At 46.9% G+C, this 20,616-nt stretch overlaps 2 protein-coding genes across 5 annotated transcripts; both read right to left on the bottom strand.

Moving 5' to 3' along the window:
* Window positions 1-7: 7 nt before the first annotated feature.
* Window positions 8-14,777, bottom strand: LOC120794733 (TBC1 domain family member 12-like). 3 transcript variants are annotated; one of them, XM_040135997.1, is made up of 15 exons: window positions 14,580-14,777; window positions 12,540-13,156; window positions 10,303-10,405; window positions 8,193-8,305; window positions 7,455-7,537; window positions 7,219-7,336; window positions 6,626-6,732; window positions 3,893-3,961; window positions 3,712-3,803; window positions 3,512-3,583; window positions 3,066-3,194; window positions 2,466-2,575; window positions 1,788-1,945; window positions 1,074-1,177; window positions 8-976 (listed from the first exon to the last, which is right to left on the bottom strand). In XM_040135997.1, exons 1-15 carry the CDS (start codon window positions 14,733-14,735, stop codon window positions 935-937), a joined length of 2,073 nt encoding a protein of 690 aa, XP_039991931.1. In that variant the 5' UTR covers window positions 14,736-14,777; the 3' UTR covers window positions 8-934. The 3 variants fall into 3 exon arrangements, with proteins under 3 accessions (XP_039991931.1, XP_039991932.1, XP_039991933.1); XM_040135998.1 differs by having other exon boundaries at window positions 10,303-10,402; XM_040135999.1 differs by having other exon boundaries at window positions 14,682-14,767.
* A 943-nt stretch (window positions 14,778-15,720) lies between these two features.
* si:ch211-207i20.2 (uncharacterized protein LOC568537 homolog) lies at window positions 15,721-20,572 on the bottom strand. Of its 2 annotated transcripts, XM_040134363.1 has the most exons (6): window positions 20,230-20,571; window positions 19,206-19,365; window positions 19,046-19,104; window positions 18,853-18,949; window positions 16,694-17,756; window positions 15,721-16,441 (listed from the first exon to the last, which is right to left on the bottom strand). In XM_040134363.1, the coding sequence occupies exons 1-5, from the start codon at window positions 20,395-20,397 to the stop codon at window positions 16,735-16,737; spliced, it is 1,506 nt and encodes a 501-aa protein (XP_039990297.1). In that variant the 5' UTR covers window positions 20,398-20,571; the 3' UTR covers window positions 15,721-16,441; window positions 16,694-16,734. The 2 variants fall into 2 exon arrangements, with proteins under 2 accessions (XP_039990297.1, XP_039990295.1); XM_040134361.1 differs by having other exon boundaries at window positions 15,721-17,756; window positions 20,230-20,572.
* Between the last annotated feature and the right edge of the window lie 44 nt (window positions 20,573-20,616).

Here is a 20,616-nt window from a genome sequence, read left to right as displayed (position 1 = left end):
TGTAATTTAATAAATACGGTACAACAAAGGGGACATTAGTTGAGCGATGCAGAGCAGAAAAACAGTCTGTTGGTCCAAATGTCATTAAAACTGTACCAAGAACAAAACTAAAGAACTAATGTGACACAAATTGTAGCAACAACAGACAAACAACCCAAATGTTCAGGCGTCACCATCAACAGCTGAGCACTGTATCAGCTTTCCTTATAATTGCTGACAAATTATAAAGTGATTAAAATGATGCAATCTTTCATTTGAATTATCAAATACATACAAGTTTTTTTCTGGGAACAAATAAGATACTACAGGACCTGTAAAATAATTATATAAAACAATACATTTATAGTTACCAACACAGTCCAAGTCAAGTCTCCAAGTCACCTGAAACGAGTCACCTTAAGTTTCAAGTTACTCAGGACAGGAAAATATCCTGCCTCAGGCAAGTTGGGATGAGACTGCGACAAGCGTCAAAGTTACCTGTGACAAGTCCGGGACGAGTCTCCAAGTCACCTGAACCGAGTCATAAATAAACTTATCCTAAAGTTTATTCAACAATAGTAGACAAACTCAGAAACAGACACACCACAATCACTTTGCTCTGCTGTGAAGTTTAATTTTTAAAAAGAACATTTTGATTATAATGAAATATTATTTTAATATTTATATATGGTTTTTGTTGGACTGTCTTGTTTTGTTTTCCATATACCAGCCTCTTTCTTAGAGCTCAGCTTTTAATGTTTTATTACAGAAAATCAGACAGAAGAATACAAAATAAATAAAAACCTAAACCTTCTTCACAAATGTCAGTTTCATCTGACTGTTTTCCTTCTCGTGTTTTGCATTAACCCTGTAAAGCCCGGATTATAAGGCTGAGTCCAGAACCTTTAGTAAAAATAAAAAAAATAAAAAAAATAAAAACAGAGCGTAGGTCGGTTCAGCTGCCGCTTGGCTCCGACTCTCTGCAGGAAGACAAAATCTGAGGGAGAGAAAAGAAGAACTCCTCACAACTCGTTTATCTCGTCTGAGTTTATTTTATCCTACAGAGTGATGCGTCGGGCCGTGACATGACTCACCTCACTCCACTTCCTGTTTCCACTCAGCATGGACGTGGCCGATATGCAGGAGAACAGCCTATCAGAGAGCAGCTCTTCATCAGGGAGGCGGGACAGGAACTGAGCTGGAGGAGGGACACAACAGACTGGAATAAAGTAGAACCGTTTTTTTCCTCAGGCAATCTGAGGGTCAGTCCCCGTACCCACACATGATACACTAATGATGCAATAATCATTCATGGTAGAGTATGGTCAAGTGTCAAAGTCACCTGGGACAGATCCAAGTCAAGTCCCAAGTCACCTATGATGAGTCCAAGTTACTTAATACGAATCCAAACCGAGTTTCATGTCATTCCAAGTCCACGTTGGGTCACTTATCGCTGCAGATGAGTCCAAGTCAAGTCTCGAGTCACCTGATAGAAGTCAAAATTTCATTCAAGTCCAAATCAAAAATCAAGTCGCTTGAGACAAGGCCAAGACTAGTCTCACATCACTCCAGAAGAGTCCAAGTTAAGCCTTAAGTCACCCGGGATGAGTCCAAGTCATTTCTCATGCCACCTGAGCTGAGTTCAAGTTGAGACTCAAGTTACTTGACACGGGTCTAGAAAACATGAAAACAACAAGTCTTCATGAGCAAATTTCAAGTCAGCTGCAGGTGTTTTGGGCCTGTGAAAGCGGATTGGCCACTGTGTGGATGATGTCCCTGAGGTAACAGCAGGTGAGGTGATGGCTCACCGATGCCGATGAGGTCCATGTGAAGCAGGACGTCCTGGTACAGTCTCAAGATCCCCAGAGCCGTCCTGAACAGGAACTCCTCCCCATCCCGAAAGAAAACGTCCCAAACTCTGCACGCCACGTCCAGAGGGAGGGGCTTGGTGTAGAGAGACAGGATCCTGTTTGAATGTACATTAAAGAAAGGTTTCAACATCTGGAAAACACTTGTCCCTCTGAGTCAGATGTCTCGGACAGATTTCAGTTTCACCTCTGTGTGTTCAGTACACAGATGGGTCCAAAATCTACCTTATACTAAGTAACAGAAACATTCCAAACATCGAAATCTACATCAAAGTGGGTTAAAAATCTCTAAAAATGACCAAATAGCATCAAAAACAACCCTGAATTTTCATCTTAACTGGGAAACGAAGACCCTTTCAAGGTATTTATTAATGAATGGCTGTCATGCGATTGGTATTTGGTAAAGTTTAAGGTGTTTTTACCTCCTAAACCCCTTGAACGGTCCAAAACCCTTTATAACACATCAAATTACCCTTAAAACTAAAAATTACATTATTATTATCGTCTGAATTAATGGGCAGCCAGGCTAACAGTTTCCCCCTGGACTCTACTGGACTATGTTGGACTGCTCCTTTAAAGCTGGCTTTATTTGTGGTCTGATGTAATTTTGAGACTCACCAGTCCATGAGGTAGAGGTCAGGGGTCAGACCTAAAGACTGGAAGTGAAGAAAGAGACGAGGAAGAGTCTCCTCCAAAAACACCTGGAAGGCCCCGAAATACCTGACCATCTACAGACAGACGCAGACAGAGGGTTTTACTGTTAACTGCAAAAACAAAGACAAAGACACTGAAATAAAATACAGTCAATAACATTTCATGGGGGTTAGTGTTCTACATTTAATTTAATATAAAGATGGAGCTTGTTTTTCTTACTCATCACATTAAATCCACAGTAAGAAGAAATCTCAGACCACGACCCAAATTCACTTTATAGGTAAACTGATCATTTTTAGAATTAAATCTAATAAATAGATTGATTGTCTGCGTGTGTGTGCTCTTGTATGTCTATCTTTGTTAGGACCGAGTTTGTGGAAAGTGAGGATGTTTTTGGAAAATGTCCACAGCTTCCAAACATGTGTTGGACTTAAAATCAGCCTCAGGTTAATGTTAGGGGCTGGGGAATGCATTACTCCACTGAGGGTCCTCACAGGTATAGACAGACCAATGTGTGTGTGTGTGTGTGTGTGTGTGTGTGTGTGTGTGTGTGTGTTTGTGTACCAGCTGGTGGTCCACTCTGTAGAACGCCAGATGACAGGGTCTGTTGATCAGGTTGGAGAAACTGACGAAAGCTTTGATTTCGTCCATGTTCAGGATCAAAACCGCTGCTATGGAGGACATACCCTGAACCTGGGCGAGAGACATACAGAGACACTGTGAGACAGAGACAGCAAGAGAGAGAGAGAGAGAGAACTGCGGCAAAATGAGGTCAGGTTGCATCTTCAGTCACCAAGAAAAGTCCAAGTCCAGTCTCACGTTGGACGAGACAAAGTCAGGTCAAGTGTCAAGTCACCTGAGACACGTCCACATTGAGTCTCCAGTCTCAATAAAGACTAACATCACTAGAGAGAACTGTAAGTCAAGTCTTTGCTTGTTTTCCCTGTGTGTGTGTGTGTGTGTGTGTGTGTGTGTGTGTGTGTGTGTGTGAGAGTGTGTACGTGACTCACATATCCCACATCAGGTCTGTAGCAGATGTAAGCTCCCAGGATGCTTTGCAGCAGGTCATGGTAAGGACCCCCCTACAAAATAAAAGCCTGAATTGACTTCCTGTCTCTCCAGTTTAAACATCCATCTTCTGTATTGTGAAGGCCATGACTTTTCTGTTTGACTCTATTTGACTCTATTGTCCCGAGCTTTATTGTCCCACCTTCTGGAAGACGCACAGCGAGGGCAAAGTTCTGGAAATGTCCCGTGTGATCAGGTCCAGACTGGACTCTCCGTCGGCAGGCGACGCTCCGTCTGCAGGTAAACGTCTCCAGGTGAGTCATCGGGGGGAGATTCAATCTGACACAGTGTTAAGAAGTTAGACGACCTCTGTCTTTTCCTACCTTCGGTCTCTGGCTCACTGAGGCTCCTCCACTTCTCCTTCGCTCTGCACAGGAAGATCTCATACAGCTCTGAGGAGGAGCAGCGGGAGGAGGAGGAGGAGGCGGAGGAGGATGGGGGCGAGGAGGAGGAGGAGGAGCATGAAGGTGAGGAGGAGGATGGTGGGGACGAGGAGGAGGAGGAGGAAGGTAAGGATGAGGAGGAGGAGGATGAAGGTGAGGAGGAGGAGGAGGAGGATGAAGGTGAGGAGGAGGAAGGTGAGGAGGAGGAGGATGGGGACGAGGAGGAGGATGGAGGTGAGGAGGAGGAGGAGGAGCATGAAGGTGAGGAGGAGGATGGTGGGGACGAGGAGGAGGAGGAGGATGAAGGTGAGGAGGAGGAGGAGGAAGGTGAGGAGGAGGAGGAAGGTAAGGATGAGGAGAAGGAGGATGAAGGTGAGGAGGAGGAGGATGGGGACGAGGAGGAGGATGAAGGTGAGGAGGAGGAGGAGGATGAAGGTAAGGATGAGGAGGAGGAGGATGAAGGTAAGGATGAGGAGGAGGAGGAGGAGGATGAAGGTGAGGAGAAGGAGGTGGATGAAAGTGAGGAGGAGGATGAAGGTGAGGAGAAGGAGGATGTTGGGAGGAGGAGGAGGAGGAGGAGGGTAAGGATGAGGAGGAGGAGGATGAAGGTGAGGAGGAGGAGAAGGAGCATGAAGGTGAGGAGGAGGAGGAGGAAGGTAAGGATGAAGAGAAGGAGGAGGAGGATGAAGGTGAGGAGGAGGAGGAGGGGGATGATGATGAGGAGGAGGAGGAGGAAGGTGAGGATGAAGAGGAGGATGATGATGATGAGGAGGAGGAGGATGGGGAGGAGGAGGAGGATGAGGATGAGGAGGAGGAGGATGAAGGTGAGGAGGAGGAGGAGGAAGGTGAGGAGGAGGAGGATGGGGAGGAGGAGGAGGAGGAAGGTGAAGGAGGAGGAGGAAGATGAAGTGAGGGAGGATGAGGAGGAGGAGGAAGGTAAGGATGAGGAGGAGGAGGATGAAGGTGAGGAGGAGGAGGAGGAAGGTGAGGAGGAGGAGGAAGGTAGGGATGAGGAGGAGGAGGATGAAGGTGAGGAGGAGGAGGAGGAGGAAGGTAAGGATGAGGAGGAAGGAGGATGAAGGTGAGGGAGGAGGAGGAAGGAGGAGGAGGATGAAGGTGAGGAGAAGGAGGTGGATGAAAGTGAGGAGGAGGAGGACGGGGAGGAGGAGAAGGAGGAGGAGGAAGGTGAGGAGGAGGAGAAGGAGGAGGAGGAGGAGGAGGAGGAGGATGAAGGTGAGGAGGAGAAGGAGGAGGAAGATGAGGAGGAGGAGGAGGAAGGTAAGGATGAGGAGGAGGAGGATGAAGGTGAGGAGGAGGAGAAGGAGGATGAAGGTGAGGAGGAGGAGGAGGAAGGTAAGGATGAAGAGAAGGAGGATGAAGGTGAGGAGGAGGAGGATGGGGACGAGGAGGAGGATGAAGGTGAGGAGGAGGAGGAGGATGAAAGTGAGGAGGAGGAGGAGGAAGGTGAGGAGGAGAAGGAGGAGGATGAAAGTGAGGAGGAGGAGGAGGAAGGTGAGGAGGAGGAGGAGGAAGGTAAAGGTGAGGAAAAGAAAGATGAAGGTGAGGAGGAGGATGAAAGTGAGGAGGAGGAGGAGGATGAAGGTGAGGAGGAGGAGGAGGAGGATGAAGGTGAGGAGGAGGAGGAGGAAGGTAAGGATGAAGAGAAGGAGGATGAAGGTGAGGAGGAGGAGGATGGGGACGAGGAGGAGGATGGGGACGAGGAGGAGGAGGATGAAGGTGAGGAGGAGGAGGAGGAGGAGGATGAAGGTAAGGATGAGGAGGAGGAGGATGAAGGTGAGGAGAAGGAGGTGGATGAAAGTGAGGAGGAGGAGGAAGGTGAGGAGGAGAAGGAGGAGGAAGGTGAGGAGGAGGAAGGGGAGGAGGAGGAGGATGAAGGTAAGGATGAGGAGGAGGGAGGAGAAGGAGGAGGAGGAGGAGAGGAGGAAGGTGAGGAGGAGGAGGATGAAGGTGAGGAGGAGGAGGAAGGTGAGGAGGAGGAGAAGGAGAAGGAGGATGAAAGTGAGGAGGAGGAGGAGGAGGAAGGTGAGGAGGAGAAGGAGGAGGAGGATGAAGGTGAGGAGGAGGATGGTGGGGACGAGGTGGAGGATGGAGGTGAGGAGGAGGAGGAAAGTGAGGAGGAGGAGGAGGAAGGTGAAGGAGGAGGAGGAAGGGAGGAGGATGAGGAGGAGGAGGAGGAAGGTGAGGAGGAGGAGGAGGATGAAGGTGAGGAGGAGGAGGAAGAAGGTAAGGATGAGGAGAAGGAGGATGAAGGTGAGGAGGAGGAGGAGGAAGGTGAGGAGGAGGAAGGTAAAGGTGAGGAGAGGGAGGATGAAGGTGAGGAGGAGGAGGAAAGTGAGGAGGAGGAGGAGGAAGGTAAAGATGAGGAGAAGAAGGATGAAGGTGAGGAGGAGGATGAAAGTGAGGAGGAGGAGGAGGAAGGTGAGGAGGAGGAGGATGAAGGTGAGGAGGAGGAGGATGAAAGTGAGGAGGAGGAGGAAGGTAAAGGTGAGGAGAAGGAGGATGAAAGTGAGGAGGAGGAAGGTGAGGAGGAGAGAGGAGGAGGAGGAAGGTGAGGAGGAGGAGGAGAAGTTTTCTTGAAACATCAAAAAACTGAACTAGGAGCAGAATCTGAAAATTTAAACCGAAGTCCTCCGGTCCTCCAGGTCGTCCTACCCGCAGTGATGTTGAGCTCGTTGCTGATGGCGAGGCTCCAGACTCGTCCCCGGACGCTGGGGGGTAAACCCCCCCACCACAGGTCCCGAGCACGCCGACTCGACCTCCTGAAACAACAGCAGAACCACCGCTCAAAACGTGAAACGGACAGAATGTGCTGACCCGACCGCAGTACGCCCGACAGACCTGTCGTCAAGTCAAATCGATGTCAAAGACCCGAGTCTCAGGTCCCTCAAGCCAAGGGTTGAGTCTCAAGTTCATCATGGGGCTTGTTGCCTCGTCCGTCTTTTAAATGCTGAGAGAAGCTGAGTCAGACGGTTTAGATTTACTCCAGTTTTGTTTTGCCGGCAGGGTAACTATGATCCTGGGTTAACAGGAACTGAGCTTCTATTGGTCTCATTGGTTTGGCTCCACCTGCAGCCCTCAGGTCTCTAACTGTGTCACTACGTGTTAAAGTCTAATCGTCTAATCATCGCAACAGATGTGGTCATTGGATGAGCTGAAAATCCGTCAGGGAGTGATGAAGAGTCAGGAGAAGCCACGGATACTTATTTTACATAAAACACACGCACAAATACACACAGTGGACGTACATGGTGTCCCAGTGTGGCAGGATGTGCTGGTTCCAGACCAGCGCGGCGCTGGAGATCACCTCCTCCTGTCTGACCCTCTCCTTCCTCTGCTGCTGCCTCCTCTGAGACTCCTTCAGCTCTGAAAGGGTGAAAGACGCACAGGAGCATCATGGAGAGATACTGTGTCTGTGAGTGTGTGTAAATACTCTGCCAAACTCCACCCGTGAGGGCGGTGCAGCAGATTAAAACAAACAGACCCCTCCTCCTGGCTCCCGCCACCATCTGTTCGTACTGCTGCCTGTGTCTCTGGGTCTCCTCGGCCGACTTGGCGGGAAGATTCCTGCTCACAAACACACTGTCAGGACACAAGGTGACGGACAGGAGGTGGTTAAATAAACCGTGTTGACCTCATGCTCCGACTCCGTTATTCTGACTTCTGCCTCCATTGGATCAAATATCTGACCAGTTTTATGCGGTAAACTGATGGAGCCTAACAAGCATCCAACAAGCATCCAATGATTACTGGATCGGATCTGGGATCAGCTGCTGTTGCCGTGGTGATATTCTCGGTGACCGGTGGGATGCGTTGGTGTTCCTGTTTTATTATGTGTTTACAACAGTGGGAGGTTGTACCACAAGCTGCCCGACTGCGGTCGTTCAAAACGAGTCGCGGTTTGTTCCGCTGTTAAACCGAGTCCAGTAACCGGCTGACACGATCATACGATCAGTAAAATCTATCCCACTTTTTAATTCGTGTTTATAAATCAGATTCCAGACCAGGTCTAGTGATCATTTGTGACGTAAGCTGTACGATGGTTAATACCGGACAGTTCTCTGTGCCTGATAAATGAGGACGTGCGTTCCCAGCTCTGACAGATGTACGGCAGGCTGTCTGAACCAATCAGGACCGAGACTCTTAACCAGTAACAGAGACCGAAAGGTAACCAAAAAAAAAAGAGCATAAGGTCAATAACGGAGACAGGAAGTGGTCGTACGGCGGGCGGTCCTCCAGGATCAGCGCCGTGGTCGACAGCGGCTCAAACTCGAGCTTCCTCCTGCTCTGCTGCCCCGTGGCATGATGGGTAGGAGAGCTGCGGGCCTCGAACTCCTGCAAAGACATCACAACACATGCCTCAGTCGCCATGACGACAGGGGAGGACAACTGACGACAAGAAACGGACAGACAGACTGACAGTGATGGACGTCCTGAGGTCGCCTGACACACAATCAGGTGACATGACACAGAAATAAGACAACTCGACGCTGCCTCAGGTCGCAGGACGTCACGCTGGTCGACCGAGGCCGAATGACCAGCGGACGCAAGAAGCTCGTTCATCACCGAAATAAGTAACCCGCACTTTCTCCCGCCATTAACGTGACGTGCCGAGCAGCAGTTTGTGTAGTTTACACCTGTAATCCTGGCGGCCGCGGACACAGAGAAGAAGAACCCCAGGAACTACAGAAAGACCTTCTCCTGCACAGACGCTAAACTTCCTGTCCCGTCACTTTTTCTTTGCTGGTTTTTTGGAAAATCACTATAAAGTTTCCGGATGAATTTTGCCCTCATTTGCAATAAGTTTCAGTTTCTCAACTTCATACAAACAACGTTTTCCGCGCCGCTGGTCAGTTCCACATCGCCCGCAATGCCTCACGAAGCGTTTTGCACGTGTCCCACAGAAAATGAAAGAGCGCAAACTTTGCATCGCTTTCACTGGGGCTTTACCGTGAGACATTCAGGGACACAGTGTGAAGCCAATGATTCCTCCAGGTTGGACTCTCTGGCTCTCCGGTCACTCAAAGGTCAGCTCTGCGAGGACGCCCCGCTATTTGTCAGCGGAACAAATTCACAGGTCAAAGTTCACCAAAGATCAACTTGGTGCGAAAGATGTGCACTGATTTACTGGCCCCTTCTCCTCATGTGTAGCTTTAAGGTTGGACACAATCTCGTCCAAACCGTTTGACAGTGCGGGTATATTCTGTACCGGTGGGTTCCAGGTTTTCGTTGAAGTTTGATGTTGTTAACACTGAGTGAAATATTCAAACCCTTGACTCCCTGAAATGTTCTGGACAATTTCTGTAGCATCGTTTACACATTTCCCCAGAAAGTCAATGAATAACTGCTGTCTTCTTCTGTGGCAGGCTGAAATATTTAACTCTCAAACAGTCCTTGCCCAGCTCAGGGTTTTGGTGACGTCAACCTTTACTCTGCACTAAACTCAGCAAGCACTCTGCTTTTCGGCACAGCTCGTAGCGGTGGTCACGGGCAGAGAGCCGTCACGGGTTCAGAATGAATGTGGAAGGGAATCTTAGAGGCAGCAAAACTACCTACGACCTCGACAGAAAGGTGTGAGCAGATGCAGTAGATGCAGTAAACTGACATGAAGTCACTTTGCACATCAGCACATTCAGTATGTTCCAACCTGCGCTTATCACAAAGCGAAGTGTGGCGAAGACTTAATGACGCCTGCGGGAACAGATCTACAGACTGACGGATGACGGAAGCCCGACATGACAACGTGCAGGAAGACGAGCCGTTGAGAGTCCGTACCCCCGAGTCCTGCAGGTCAGGAGAGGACAGACGGACTGCAGCGCTCTGCTGGATCATCGTCTTACTGATCACTGATCTCAGCGTCAGACACTGCTATACATCCCACGACAGCTCTGGGAACGCTGGGACTGGGAACAATCAGCTGCAGTTTCTCTGATGTCCACCAGAAGCTGCTGTGATCAAACGCTAGCTCTACTGAAGTGGGTAACGTCTCTAAGGTACAGGTTTTATTCAACAGGTTCAGCTTCGTCCGACAGCCTGAGTCACAGACGCACAGAGCGGCTGTTGTTTTGCAACTGTTTTTAAATCCTGTTTCTTCGGATCATGACTGAATTGTTTAGGGAAAACAAATGGGGCCTAGTTTTCACAATCCAGCTCACAGGTGCTTCATGAACAGAGGATGAGGGAAAGCGAGGCCTGTGGACACTGTGGAAAGAGCAGCTCAGCACCGACCAGTTCAACTTTGATTTCGTGTCTGTAGTTTATGTCTTGTTCTTTGTGACGTCTGATATTTTTATTTAACTTTAAACATTAGAGGAGATCTGCTCAGTCGGTACCTGTTGGATGACCCGGGCCTGTTTGGATGGACTCTGTCTGGGAGGAACTTTACCAAACAACTTCCAACCAGCAACACTGTGACTGATGGACTGCTGCTTCCTGCTGCACGCACACACACACACGCACACACACACACACACACACACACACACACACACACAAACACACGCACACACTCACAGAGTTAGATATGTTACGTCGGTCAAGGACTCGTTCAGTGATTTACAGTGAAACAGGCAGACTGGGACACGGGTGTATCGGGGGGTAAAATGAGCAAAATGGTGTTAAGACTCTTGGCAAAAATGAATTTTAAATTATTAATAGTTATATGGTTTATTCAGTTCTTTAAATTAAGCCAAATAAACAACTTCAAACAACTTTGGAAACTATTAACAGACAATTCTCTTTGTGGGGGTTTAGTGTCTCTGTGGTGGTTTTGTGTCTTTGTGGTGGTTTTGAATGTCTTTGTGGTGGTTAAGTGTCTCTTTGTGGTGGTTTAGTGTTTCTTTGTGGTGGTTTAGTGTCTCTATGGTTGTTTAGTGTCTTTGCGGTGGTTTTGAATGTCTTTGTGGTGGTTGTGAGTCTCTTTGTAGTGGTTTCAAGTCTCTTTGTGGTGGTTTAGTGTCTCTTTGTAATGGTTTAGTTTCTCTTTGTGGTGGTTTTGAGTCTCTTTGTGGTGGTTTACTGTCTCTTTGTGGTGGTTTATTGTCTCTTTGTGGTGGTTTATTGTCTCTTTGTAGTAGTTTTGTGTTTTTTTGTGGTGGTTTTGAATGTCTGTGGTGGTTTAGTGTCTCTTTGCGGTGGTTTACTGTCTCTTTGTGATGGTTTTGTGTCTTTGTAGTGGTTTTGAGTGTCTTTGTGGTGACTTCAAATCTCTTTGTGGTAGTTTCAAGTCTCTTTGTGGTGGTTTAGTGTCTCTTTGTAATAGTTTAGTTTCTCTTTGGGGTGGTTTCAAATCTCTTTGTGGTGGTTTACTGTCTCTTTGTGGTGGTTTTGTGTCTTTGTAGTGGTTTTGAGTGTCTTTGTGGTGACTTCAAATCTCTTTGTGGTGGTTTTGAGTGTCTTTGTGTTGGTTTAGTGTCTCTTCGTGGTGGTTTTGAGTGTCTCTGTTATGGTTTCAAGTCTCTTTGTGGTGGTTTACTGTCTCTTTGTGGTGGTTTTTAGTCTCTTTGTAGTGGTTTTTAGTCTCTTTGTGGTGACTTCAAATCTCTTTGTGGTGGTTTTGAGTCTCTTTGTGGTGGTTTCAAGTCTCTTTGTGGTTGTTTAGTGTCTTTTTGTGGTGGTTTTGAATGTCTATGTGGTGGTTTCAAGTCTCTTTGTGGTGGTTTAGTGTCTCTTTGTGGTGGTTTTGAGTCTCTTTGTGGTGGTTTCAAGTCTCTTTGTGGTGGTTTAGTGTCTCTATGTGTTGGTTTTGTCTTTGTAGTGGTTTTGAGTCTCTTTGTGGTGACTTCAAATCTCTTTGTGGTGGTTTTGAGTGTCTTTGTGTTGGTTTAGTGTCTCTTCGTGGTGGTTTTGAGTCTCTTTGTGGTGGTTTCAAATCTCTTTGTGGTGGTTTCAAATCTCTTTGTGGTGGTTTACTGTCTCTTTGTGGTGGTTTTGTGTCTTTGCAGTGGTTTTGAGTCACTTTGTGGTGACTTCAAATCTCTTTGTGGTGGTTTTGAGTCTCTTTGTGGTGGTTTCAAGTCTCTTTGTGGTTGTTTAGTGTCTTTTTGTGGTGGTTTTGAATGTCTATGTGGTGGTTTCAAGTCTCTTTGTGGTGGTTTCAAGTCTTTTTGTGGTGGTTTAGTGTCTCTTTGTGGTGGTTTCAAATCTCTATGTGGTGGTTTCAAGTCTCTTTGTGGTGGTTTAGTGTCTCTATGTGGTGGTTTTGTCTTTGTAGTGGTTTTGAGTCTCTTTGTGGTGACTTCAAATCTCTTTGTGGTGGTTTTGAGTGTCTTTGTGTTGGTTTAGTGTCTCTTCGTGGTGGTTTGAGTCTCTTTGTGGTGGTTTCAAGTCTCTCTGTGGTGGTTTACTGTATCTTTGTGGTGGTTTTGTGTCTTTGCAGTGGTTTTGAGTCACTTTGTGGTGACTTCAAATCTCTTTGTGGTGGTTTTGAGTGTCTTTGTGGTGGTCTGACTCACACGGTGGCTTCAATAAACAAAATTAAAAGACATTTGCATTTTGGTCATATATTAACTGATTTTTTTCATAATTGTCGTTACTAGTATCCACCTCGTCCAGTACTGATGTTCTTTACCTGCTGAAGTACTCAATGATCCCCGGCCTCCTGGACTGCAGTTCAGACTCTGAGCCTCTACCATCGTCCTGAACCAGTTCACCAGGAGCGCTCTGCCTGCGACCTCGCTCAAACGTGTTCCTGGAGCAAGGTGCGGCGGTGGTGGGGGGGCTCGGCTGGCCCGTGATGAAGGCCTCGTCATCAGAGCTGAACTCCGCTAAATCAGAGGTCACATCCCCCTCCTGCGATCCAGAGTCTGAGGCTTGGGTCACAGGGTTTTTAGCTACCTGAGAGGATTTTGATGTCTGTAGAGAAGGGGTCGGAACATCCAGGTGGTGGTCTGTGCTCTTGGTAACCCCACAGACACCATCCAGCCCATGATAGAGGTTAACCTTTGACCCCTTGGAGCAGGACGCCACACTGTCTGAGCACAAACAGCTTGTTTCCAAATTTGGACGCGTACTGTCCGTATATGATGCATTGGTGACATCATCACTTGTATTAAGCCCCGCCCCCTGATCGTCACTTGTCTCCCTGACATCAGAGCAGATTCTCATTGGTCCTCGTGGGCTGTAATCTGACCCGGAGTGACGTGAGCAGGCGACGAGGTTCTCCTTGCCGTCTCCCGAACGTGCGACCTGCCGAAAACAGAGACCGGTGGTATGACCTCGAGTGATGACATCAGCAGAGGAGGCGGGGTCATGAGGATGATGACGATGACAGGGCAAGGACTCGTCTGTACTGTTTACGGTCGCCGATGGCAACGAACCATCGTTGCTTCTTTCCATTTCACTCCACCATCCACAACAGGGTGAAAATAACCAGATTACAAGCAAACACACTTCCTGTCTTTAATTTAAAAGTTAAGTGTTTCCACTGTAAGTTAATGTCCATAAACACCTAATGTTTCCTTCCTTGTACAGCAATTCAGTATTAAAATGAAATGAAAATGAAAATGAATTATATTCCATCCATGTTATGATAATTTATGTCAATGAAGTTATCAAAGGGAGATTTGGTGGCTCTCAGTTCTCAGGATTAAATGATAAAATTAAAATTTACCAAAACCTAAAACTCTAAAATACCTGGGAACATAAATTTTCTCAAAAATTGTTGGATTTTAAACAAAAAAAACACAAATAAGAAAGATCTGATCAAACAGGACAAGTATGAGTTTTCACTACGTGATTATGAAAAGTTTAGGAAAAATGACAACATACTGTTATTGGTTGAATATTTTCGACATTTCAGGTTTTTTTAAAAGTCTGATTTAAAGAGATCTGATCTGATTTATTTCAACCTATTGAAGCTCGATCTAAATTTCAGCTTTTATTTTAATGGAAAGTTTGTTTAATTACAGTTGAATTATCTTCTACTTGTTTGTTTATGGCCATTCTGCTGCATCCCAGAACACTGTGGAATCCCATTATTTTATCTGATATCGTCAAGTCTTATCTTGTAGGTGATGGAAACCTTACGTGAAAATCTGGCCTATTGGAGGAGAGATATTATCTCTCTCTCTATATATATATATATATATATGTATATATATATATGTGTGTGTGTGTGTTTATTTCTTTATATTTTTTTTTAAACAACAGAAGTGAAATTTCACCTATTACTTTGAAGCCAAAGTTACTTCCCTTGTAATTATTAAAAAAGTAGTAACATTTGACATTTTATTTATATAATAAATCAACCTTCTTAGTCTTTTTCTTATTGATATATCAAAGTTAAACTGATTTTTTTTTTCCAGGTTTCATGTCGGTGACTCAAACTCAGGTGATATATTAACTATTATTTTGAAGGTCTTGTCATTAATTTATCATATAGGTGATATTCCAGGTTTTATTTGAAAGTAAAACCCGCTGGCTTCCGGTCTGGTAATGTTTCAGGTTGTATTTTGAAAGTACACCCCGCTGGCTTCCGGTCTGGTAATGTTTCAGGTTGTATTTTGAAAGTACACCCCGCTGGCTTCCGGTCTGGTAATGTTTCAGGTTGTATTTTGAAAGTACACCCCGCTGGCTTCCGGCCTTGTTATCGATAGCTTGTCGTTACCACCTCTCTCTGGAGCTCATGTCGGCGCTGCTCGGCAGAAACAAACGCGGCCGCGACTCCCCTCTTCTCGGTGAACGGACAGCGGACTCCGCCGGAGCTTCGTACCGGGACACGGAGCTTTCGGGCCGTCAGAGGGACGGTCGGTCCGGTCGCTCTCATCCTCGGCGGTGGCAGGTGAACTCGGGGCGGAGAGGCGCCATGTTCTAAGTTCCGGTGACGTCATACCGATGACACGAAGGGTATATTTATATATGACCATATACGTAAAGATCACTCCGGAAGCAAAGTGTTTCTTAATCAGTTAATTAAAAAATTCAAATTGAAATAAAACATTTGAGAATCCCACGAACACGTTTCACCGATGTTGACATTAACTGAGCTTTTTGTGCAAAAGTAACTGAGTTTGTGACTTTAACGCCCAATTTTCTTCAGAATACATTTTAAATGTAAAGACCCCAAATTGATTTTATTGGTAACGTGATGATTTTATTGGCGAACTTTCTAAATTTACAAATTATTTTCTCCTTTTCTTTATTTGACCACAAAAACAAAGACAATACACACAATTAAATATTAGAACTGCATTTCTGAAAGTACTTAAATTTAATCTCTTGATTTATTTACTGTATTGTACTTCATTGTCCTTCCTTAAACACTGAGTACTTTCCATAAATGTTTTAACACTTTAACACTTCCCAACACAAAGAATGAACTTCTCCTCTCGTACTGAATTATTGCTTAAAATCTTTCTATTATTTGCTTTTTTGTGTGTTTTCATTTTCAAACAGAAAACCAAATGAATAGTTTTGTTTTGATGATTGGTATTTTGGTACTCTGTATGTTATTAGATTGATTTATCTATTTTCAAACTATTCTAACATCTTTTTATGGGATTGGATCTTATCTGTGAGGGTTTAATGAATATTTAGTTTATGTTCTGCACCAACTGAATTCTGGTATTTTCTACATTGTTTTTTGTGATTAAAACTGATGCTGGTTTATGGATTTTGTGTAAAAGCATATAAAAATATTTAGAAAGTTTATCCTAGTTAATTTGTAGTGTCATGTGACTGAACATTGAGGCTCAAAATGTTGAACGGTTCCTGTAACAGCAGCTGGATGGAGGCAGACAGATGTGTTCTTTTTACAGAACTCTGTGGCTTTTATTCATATTTTCCAAACACATGAAAAATATCATCTATAAAATTATAAAAAAGAAGCAACAATGTGCATATTTACAGACAATCTCAGCAAAATAATTAACTTAAATTCACAGTTTCAACCAATCAGAATACACTATTTCAGCGGGCAGGGTTATATTAGGCAGCTGTCAGGTGTCTGATCCAATCATCCTAATAATCAATAATCAATGCGACACTGAACTGAAAAGGCTTGGCATCACTCAAGTGTCTGTTCAAAGGAAAATCTTACTTCAAACAGAGGCTCCGCCCACATCAACACGTATGAGCTCTGATTGGTTAAAACAGGTCCACTTCCTGGTTCACACCCACCACCCCCTAAACAGACTGAAAAAATAAATTCTATCTTGAACAAAACATCATTTACAAACATTCAAGTTTGTTTATGTTGTCTCTGAATATTCAAAACTCCCTTAAAGGGGCTACATGTCCGTTTTCTCTGCCGCTGAACGTGGTTTCTTACCGGGAACAGGTGGTGGCGATGGTCGCTCACCCAGAGCTTCAGCCGTCGTTGCGTTTAAGACCAGAGCTACTTCTTCTGGGCAGACTGGACGCTACAGTGAGTCGCTGTCGGTTAGCATGCTAACTTCAGTAGAACAAAGTAGTGATAGAAATAGAAGCAAAACTAGAGTTAACGCTGGCGTTGCTTTCTACTGCCGGAGGCATCTGTTGGTGAGGAAAAGGAGGAAGTTTGATGCGGAACTCTCGACGTTTCTTTCAGACCGGTAAGTAAACGGCTGTCAATGCTAACCTTGGCTGTGTAGCGATAGCAGACACTTACATATAGCACCTTTAAAACAACCATGAATTTTAATCCAAACATTCAAAATAAAATTTAGCTTGTTCTCCCTGAATGATCCAGACTCCTTTTAAGAAAAACTAATTTTTACTTCAAACATTTTGTCAAATCAAACAGACCTGACGAGAAGAGGAAAGTATTCCTGGTCGTGTCATCACATTCATGCGTAGCCGCACTTGTGCAGCTTCAGGTTGCGCTGGTCCGAGTATCTCTTCCCACACTTGTCACAGATGTACTGCTTGCCGCCGGCGTGGACGTGCCTCTTGTGCGTCCTCAGGTGGCTGCCCTGGCTGAAGGTCTTGCCGCAGATGTCGCAGGCGTACGGTTTCTCTCCGGTGTGGACGCGCAAGTGCAGCTTCAGGCTGTTGGCGTTGTTGAACTTCTTGTCGCAGGAGCTGCAGGCGAACGGCTTCTCGTCGGAGTGCGTGCGGCCGTGTGAGATCAGGCTGCTCTGCTGGCTGAACGTCTTGCCGCACTCCTGGCAACTGAAAGGCCGTTCGCCGGTGTGGATCCTGCGGTGGATCTTCAGGTTCACCGACTGTCGGAAGCTCTTTCCGCAGAGGTCGCAGCTGAAGGGCCGCACGCCGCTGTGGATCCTCTGGTGGTTCTTGAGGTTGACGGCGTGGCGGAAGGTCTTGGGGCACTGCTCGCACTTGAAGGGTTTCTGTCCGGTGTGGATGAGCTCGTGAGTTTTGAGCGTGACGGCGCGGGTGAAGCCTTTTCCGCACACGTTGCAGACGAAGATCTTCTTGCCGGTGTGGGTGTGCGCGTGGCGGTGCAGGTTCTGCAGCAGGTTGAAGCGGCGGCCGCAGACGTCGCAGCCGTACGGCTTCTCCCCGGTGTGGATGATGGAGTGCGTTTTCAGCTGCGCCTGTTTGGAGAAACACTTGCCGCACTGCGGACACTCGTACGGCCGCTCTCCGGTGTGTGTGCGCATGTGGCTCTGCATGCTCTGCCGCTGGCGGAAAGCTCGGCCGCAGACGCTGCAGGAGAACGGCTTCTCCCCCGTGTGGATGCGGTAGTGAGACTTCAGGTTGCTCTGAGACGTGAAAGATTTACCGCACGCCGTGCACATGAAGTATTTCCAGGTGACGCTCTGCAGGACAAACTCAGGTGTGCTGGACACTTTCTGCTGCTGATCCAGGTCAGGGGGAGCCGGCTGAGCGGCTTCGACTCGAGCTCCTGGAGGGAAGAGCAGAGACTGTTTAGACCACGATCTGCTTCTTCACACCAGGTGAACAAGGACGATGTCCCCGACACATCACCTGTCTGCCGTTCGTGTTCTGTACCGGCAGGGATGTAACGTTTGATACCGAGGCTCTGAAGCTTGTGTCGAGTACGTTCGACAGTTTCCGCTGAAGCTTCGTATCAGTTTTCAGCAGAATCACGTGATTGTTTAGACCCTTTATTTAAAAACAAAACAAAAACCAAAACGCCCGGTGAAGACGCTTCTGGAATAAAAGCTTCGTCTTCTCTCCCAACACGTCTCTATGAGCCACACCAGGTGATGCCTATACTGATGATAACAGACAGGTATGGAGACAGGTAAGAATCCTTAATGGATTCAGCAGCGGCGGCAACATGTCAGCAATATTTTTAAATATTTTCCATTTGGACTAACAAATCTTTTGGCAACACAACTAGCTGCAAAGCCTCAGGGCCTCATCTCTGGCTCAGTGTGAGCTGGACCTGCAGAGACCTGGTGTCCTTTAAGGCTTCACCTGCACAGTGTCGATTTTCCAGTTTACGACCCGAAAACCTTCCCAGACTGAGATTCATGGTTTCGTGTTCCAGCTGGGCGACAGACAGTTCAGGGACCAGGACTAACTGATAATAAACAGAACTCACAGACTGATCTGGGACCTACCTGAAAAGATAAAAGACAAACACCTTCACCTGGTCTGGATCACAGAGTTGAAAACATCCGAAACATCTCAAACCGCCATGTTTTCATCTGCAGGCTGTGAAGCTACTGTTACGGAAACACCACACTTCCTGTCAACCTGTCAGAATAAAAGCCTTTATAGGCATCACTACATCGGCTCCTGAACTACTGCAGGCTTTTAATGTGAAAGAGAAGAAGCAAGTGTTGAATGAACAACAAATAGAAGCTGTGATCTGATAAGTAACAGATATTGATCGATCTGCGTGATCGGGGACAGATAATGATCCCTTGAACTGATTGGGAACAAATATTGATCTGTCTGGACCGATGGTGGAGAATGATCTCTGGGTTTGATCGGGGACATGTATTGACAGATGCTGATAAGGTGCTCACTCTCAGCGATGGCTCCCAGGTCAATGTTTCCGTGTTCGTCTTTAACGGTGACCGCCAGCACAAATGGCGTTTCGGCTCCCTCCTCCTCTGGTTTGGTCTGCGGGGACACAGCGTACAGACATCGCAGTCAGCTCAGCGAACGCACCACCGGTGAGGTGGCGGGCGAGTCGGCGGCTGAGGAGAGGTGCCTTACCTGAACGGACCTGTCCGTGTCGGAGCTCTCCAGTCGGAGTCCGTACGAGTGTTCCAGCTCTGTGACGGACAAATCACACTTCACGTTACTATGACATCATCACGGGGTAGCCTTCCCGATCGGTGTGTGTGATCTGCGGGGGCGGGGCCTCCGTACGTACCGACTCGTGCGTTGTTGAGGACGTTGAGGACGCTGGTCTGAGGTCTCTTGCCCCCCCTGCCTGGCTCCAGCTCCACCAGCAGTTTGGCTTCATCCACGATGTTCATGATCTTTCCCAGAGCCTCGTTCCCCAGAGTCTCCATGATGGAGGCAAACAGCACCTGTCACAGGTCAGAGGTCACAGGTCACAAGTCAGACACGCCCTCGACGTAGTCGGATATCAGTCATTTCGCGCTTCGCTTATCACCCACAAACAGATCGACAACTATATGACAATAACATAAGAGTGAGTTTTTCAGTAGAAACACCAGAGATTCACTGGTTTCAGCTTCGGAAACGTAACATCTGACTTATGTGTCACAGTAAACTGAATATTTTGGGTTTGGACTGTAGGTCAAATAAAACGAGACATCTGAGGACGTCAACCTGAGATGTGAGAAGCTCCGACGGCTGATTTTTTACAGTAATGAAAGTCATCGTTAGTTGCAGCTGCAGTTCATTTAAACACTGTGGAGACTTTTCTGATTTTCTGATTTGATGTGCTGCTTGTTCCAGGTATTTCTCTAACACAGATTGGATGAGCGTTAATATATAAAAGGACAGGAATAAAGAATTTCTGTCAAAAAATCTGTGGATATTGGAAAAAAATAACTGTATATTCCCAAGTGTAGATTCTCCAAATGAGTCCAAACAACCTATTACCGTAGTGGAGCCTGTAAATGTGGAGCCTAAAGCCGCAGTAGGACTGTAAACACGACCACGGTCTGTTTTAATCGTTAATAATCTGCTGATGTGCTGCTCGAGTGTCGACACTAAACTTTTAGCTGAACTCTGCCTTTTTCACTGAATGGACCTAAAAGCAGAAGACAGAGAAAACTCCCAACTGTGCCTTTGAAGCGACTAAATTCAAACTACATCCAACCCTTTCAAGAGCTGAGCAGAACCAAGCAGGTAAAAACACAGAAATCCTCCCCAGCAGTGAGTCATCACCCAGGGACCAGCTGCCCGGCCGCCCCGCTGCTCACCAACTTCTCCCGGCTCTCGGCCTGAACTCTGGCCGGCAGAGGCAGCTCCTCTCCGGCGCCGCTGCCGGGGCTGTCCTCCACCAGCTTCTTGAGCTCCGCCACCGCGGCGTGGACCAGAGACTCCATGACGGTGGCCAGCTGGGTGTGCAGGGCCACGGAGGAGCTCATCCCGCCGCTGAACCCCGGCGAACCCCGGCTAACGGCTGACGGCCTCCGGCCCGGCGGGGAGCATCGGCCGAGCCCCGTTGGTTCTGTGTCAGGAGATGAGGCAAATCAAACCGACTCTTCAGGCGAAATCACTCCGACATTAACCCCCGACAACAGCCCAGCGCAGCCGGACCAGGGGGAGGCTCTTATTTCTGTTCCGGGTCGGACAGGAAACGCATC

The sequence above is a fragment of the Xiphias gladius genome, chromosome 9 (genome assembly GCF_016859285.1).
Source record: "Xiphias gladius isolate SHS-SW01 ecotype Sanya breed wild chromosome 9, ASM1685928v1, whole genome shotgun sequence".
NCBI lineage: Eukaryota > Metazoa > Chordata > Actinopteri > Istiophoriformes > Xiphiidae > Xiphias > Xiphias gladius.
Note: the sequence above shows the minus strand (reverse complement) of the source record. Positions and strands in the feature narration are given on the sequence as shown.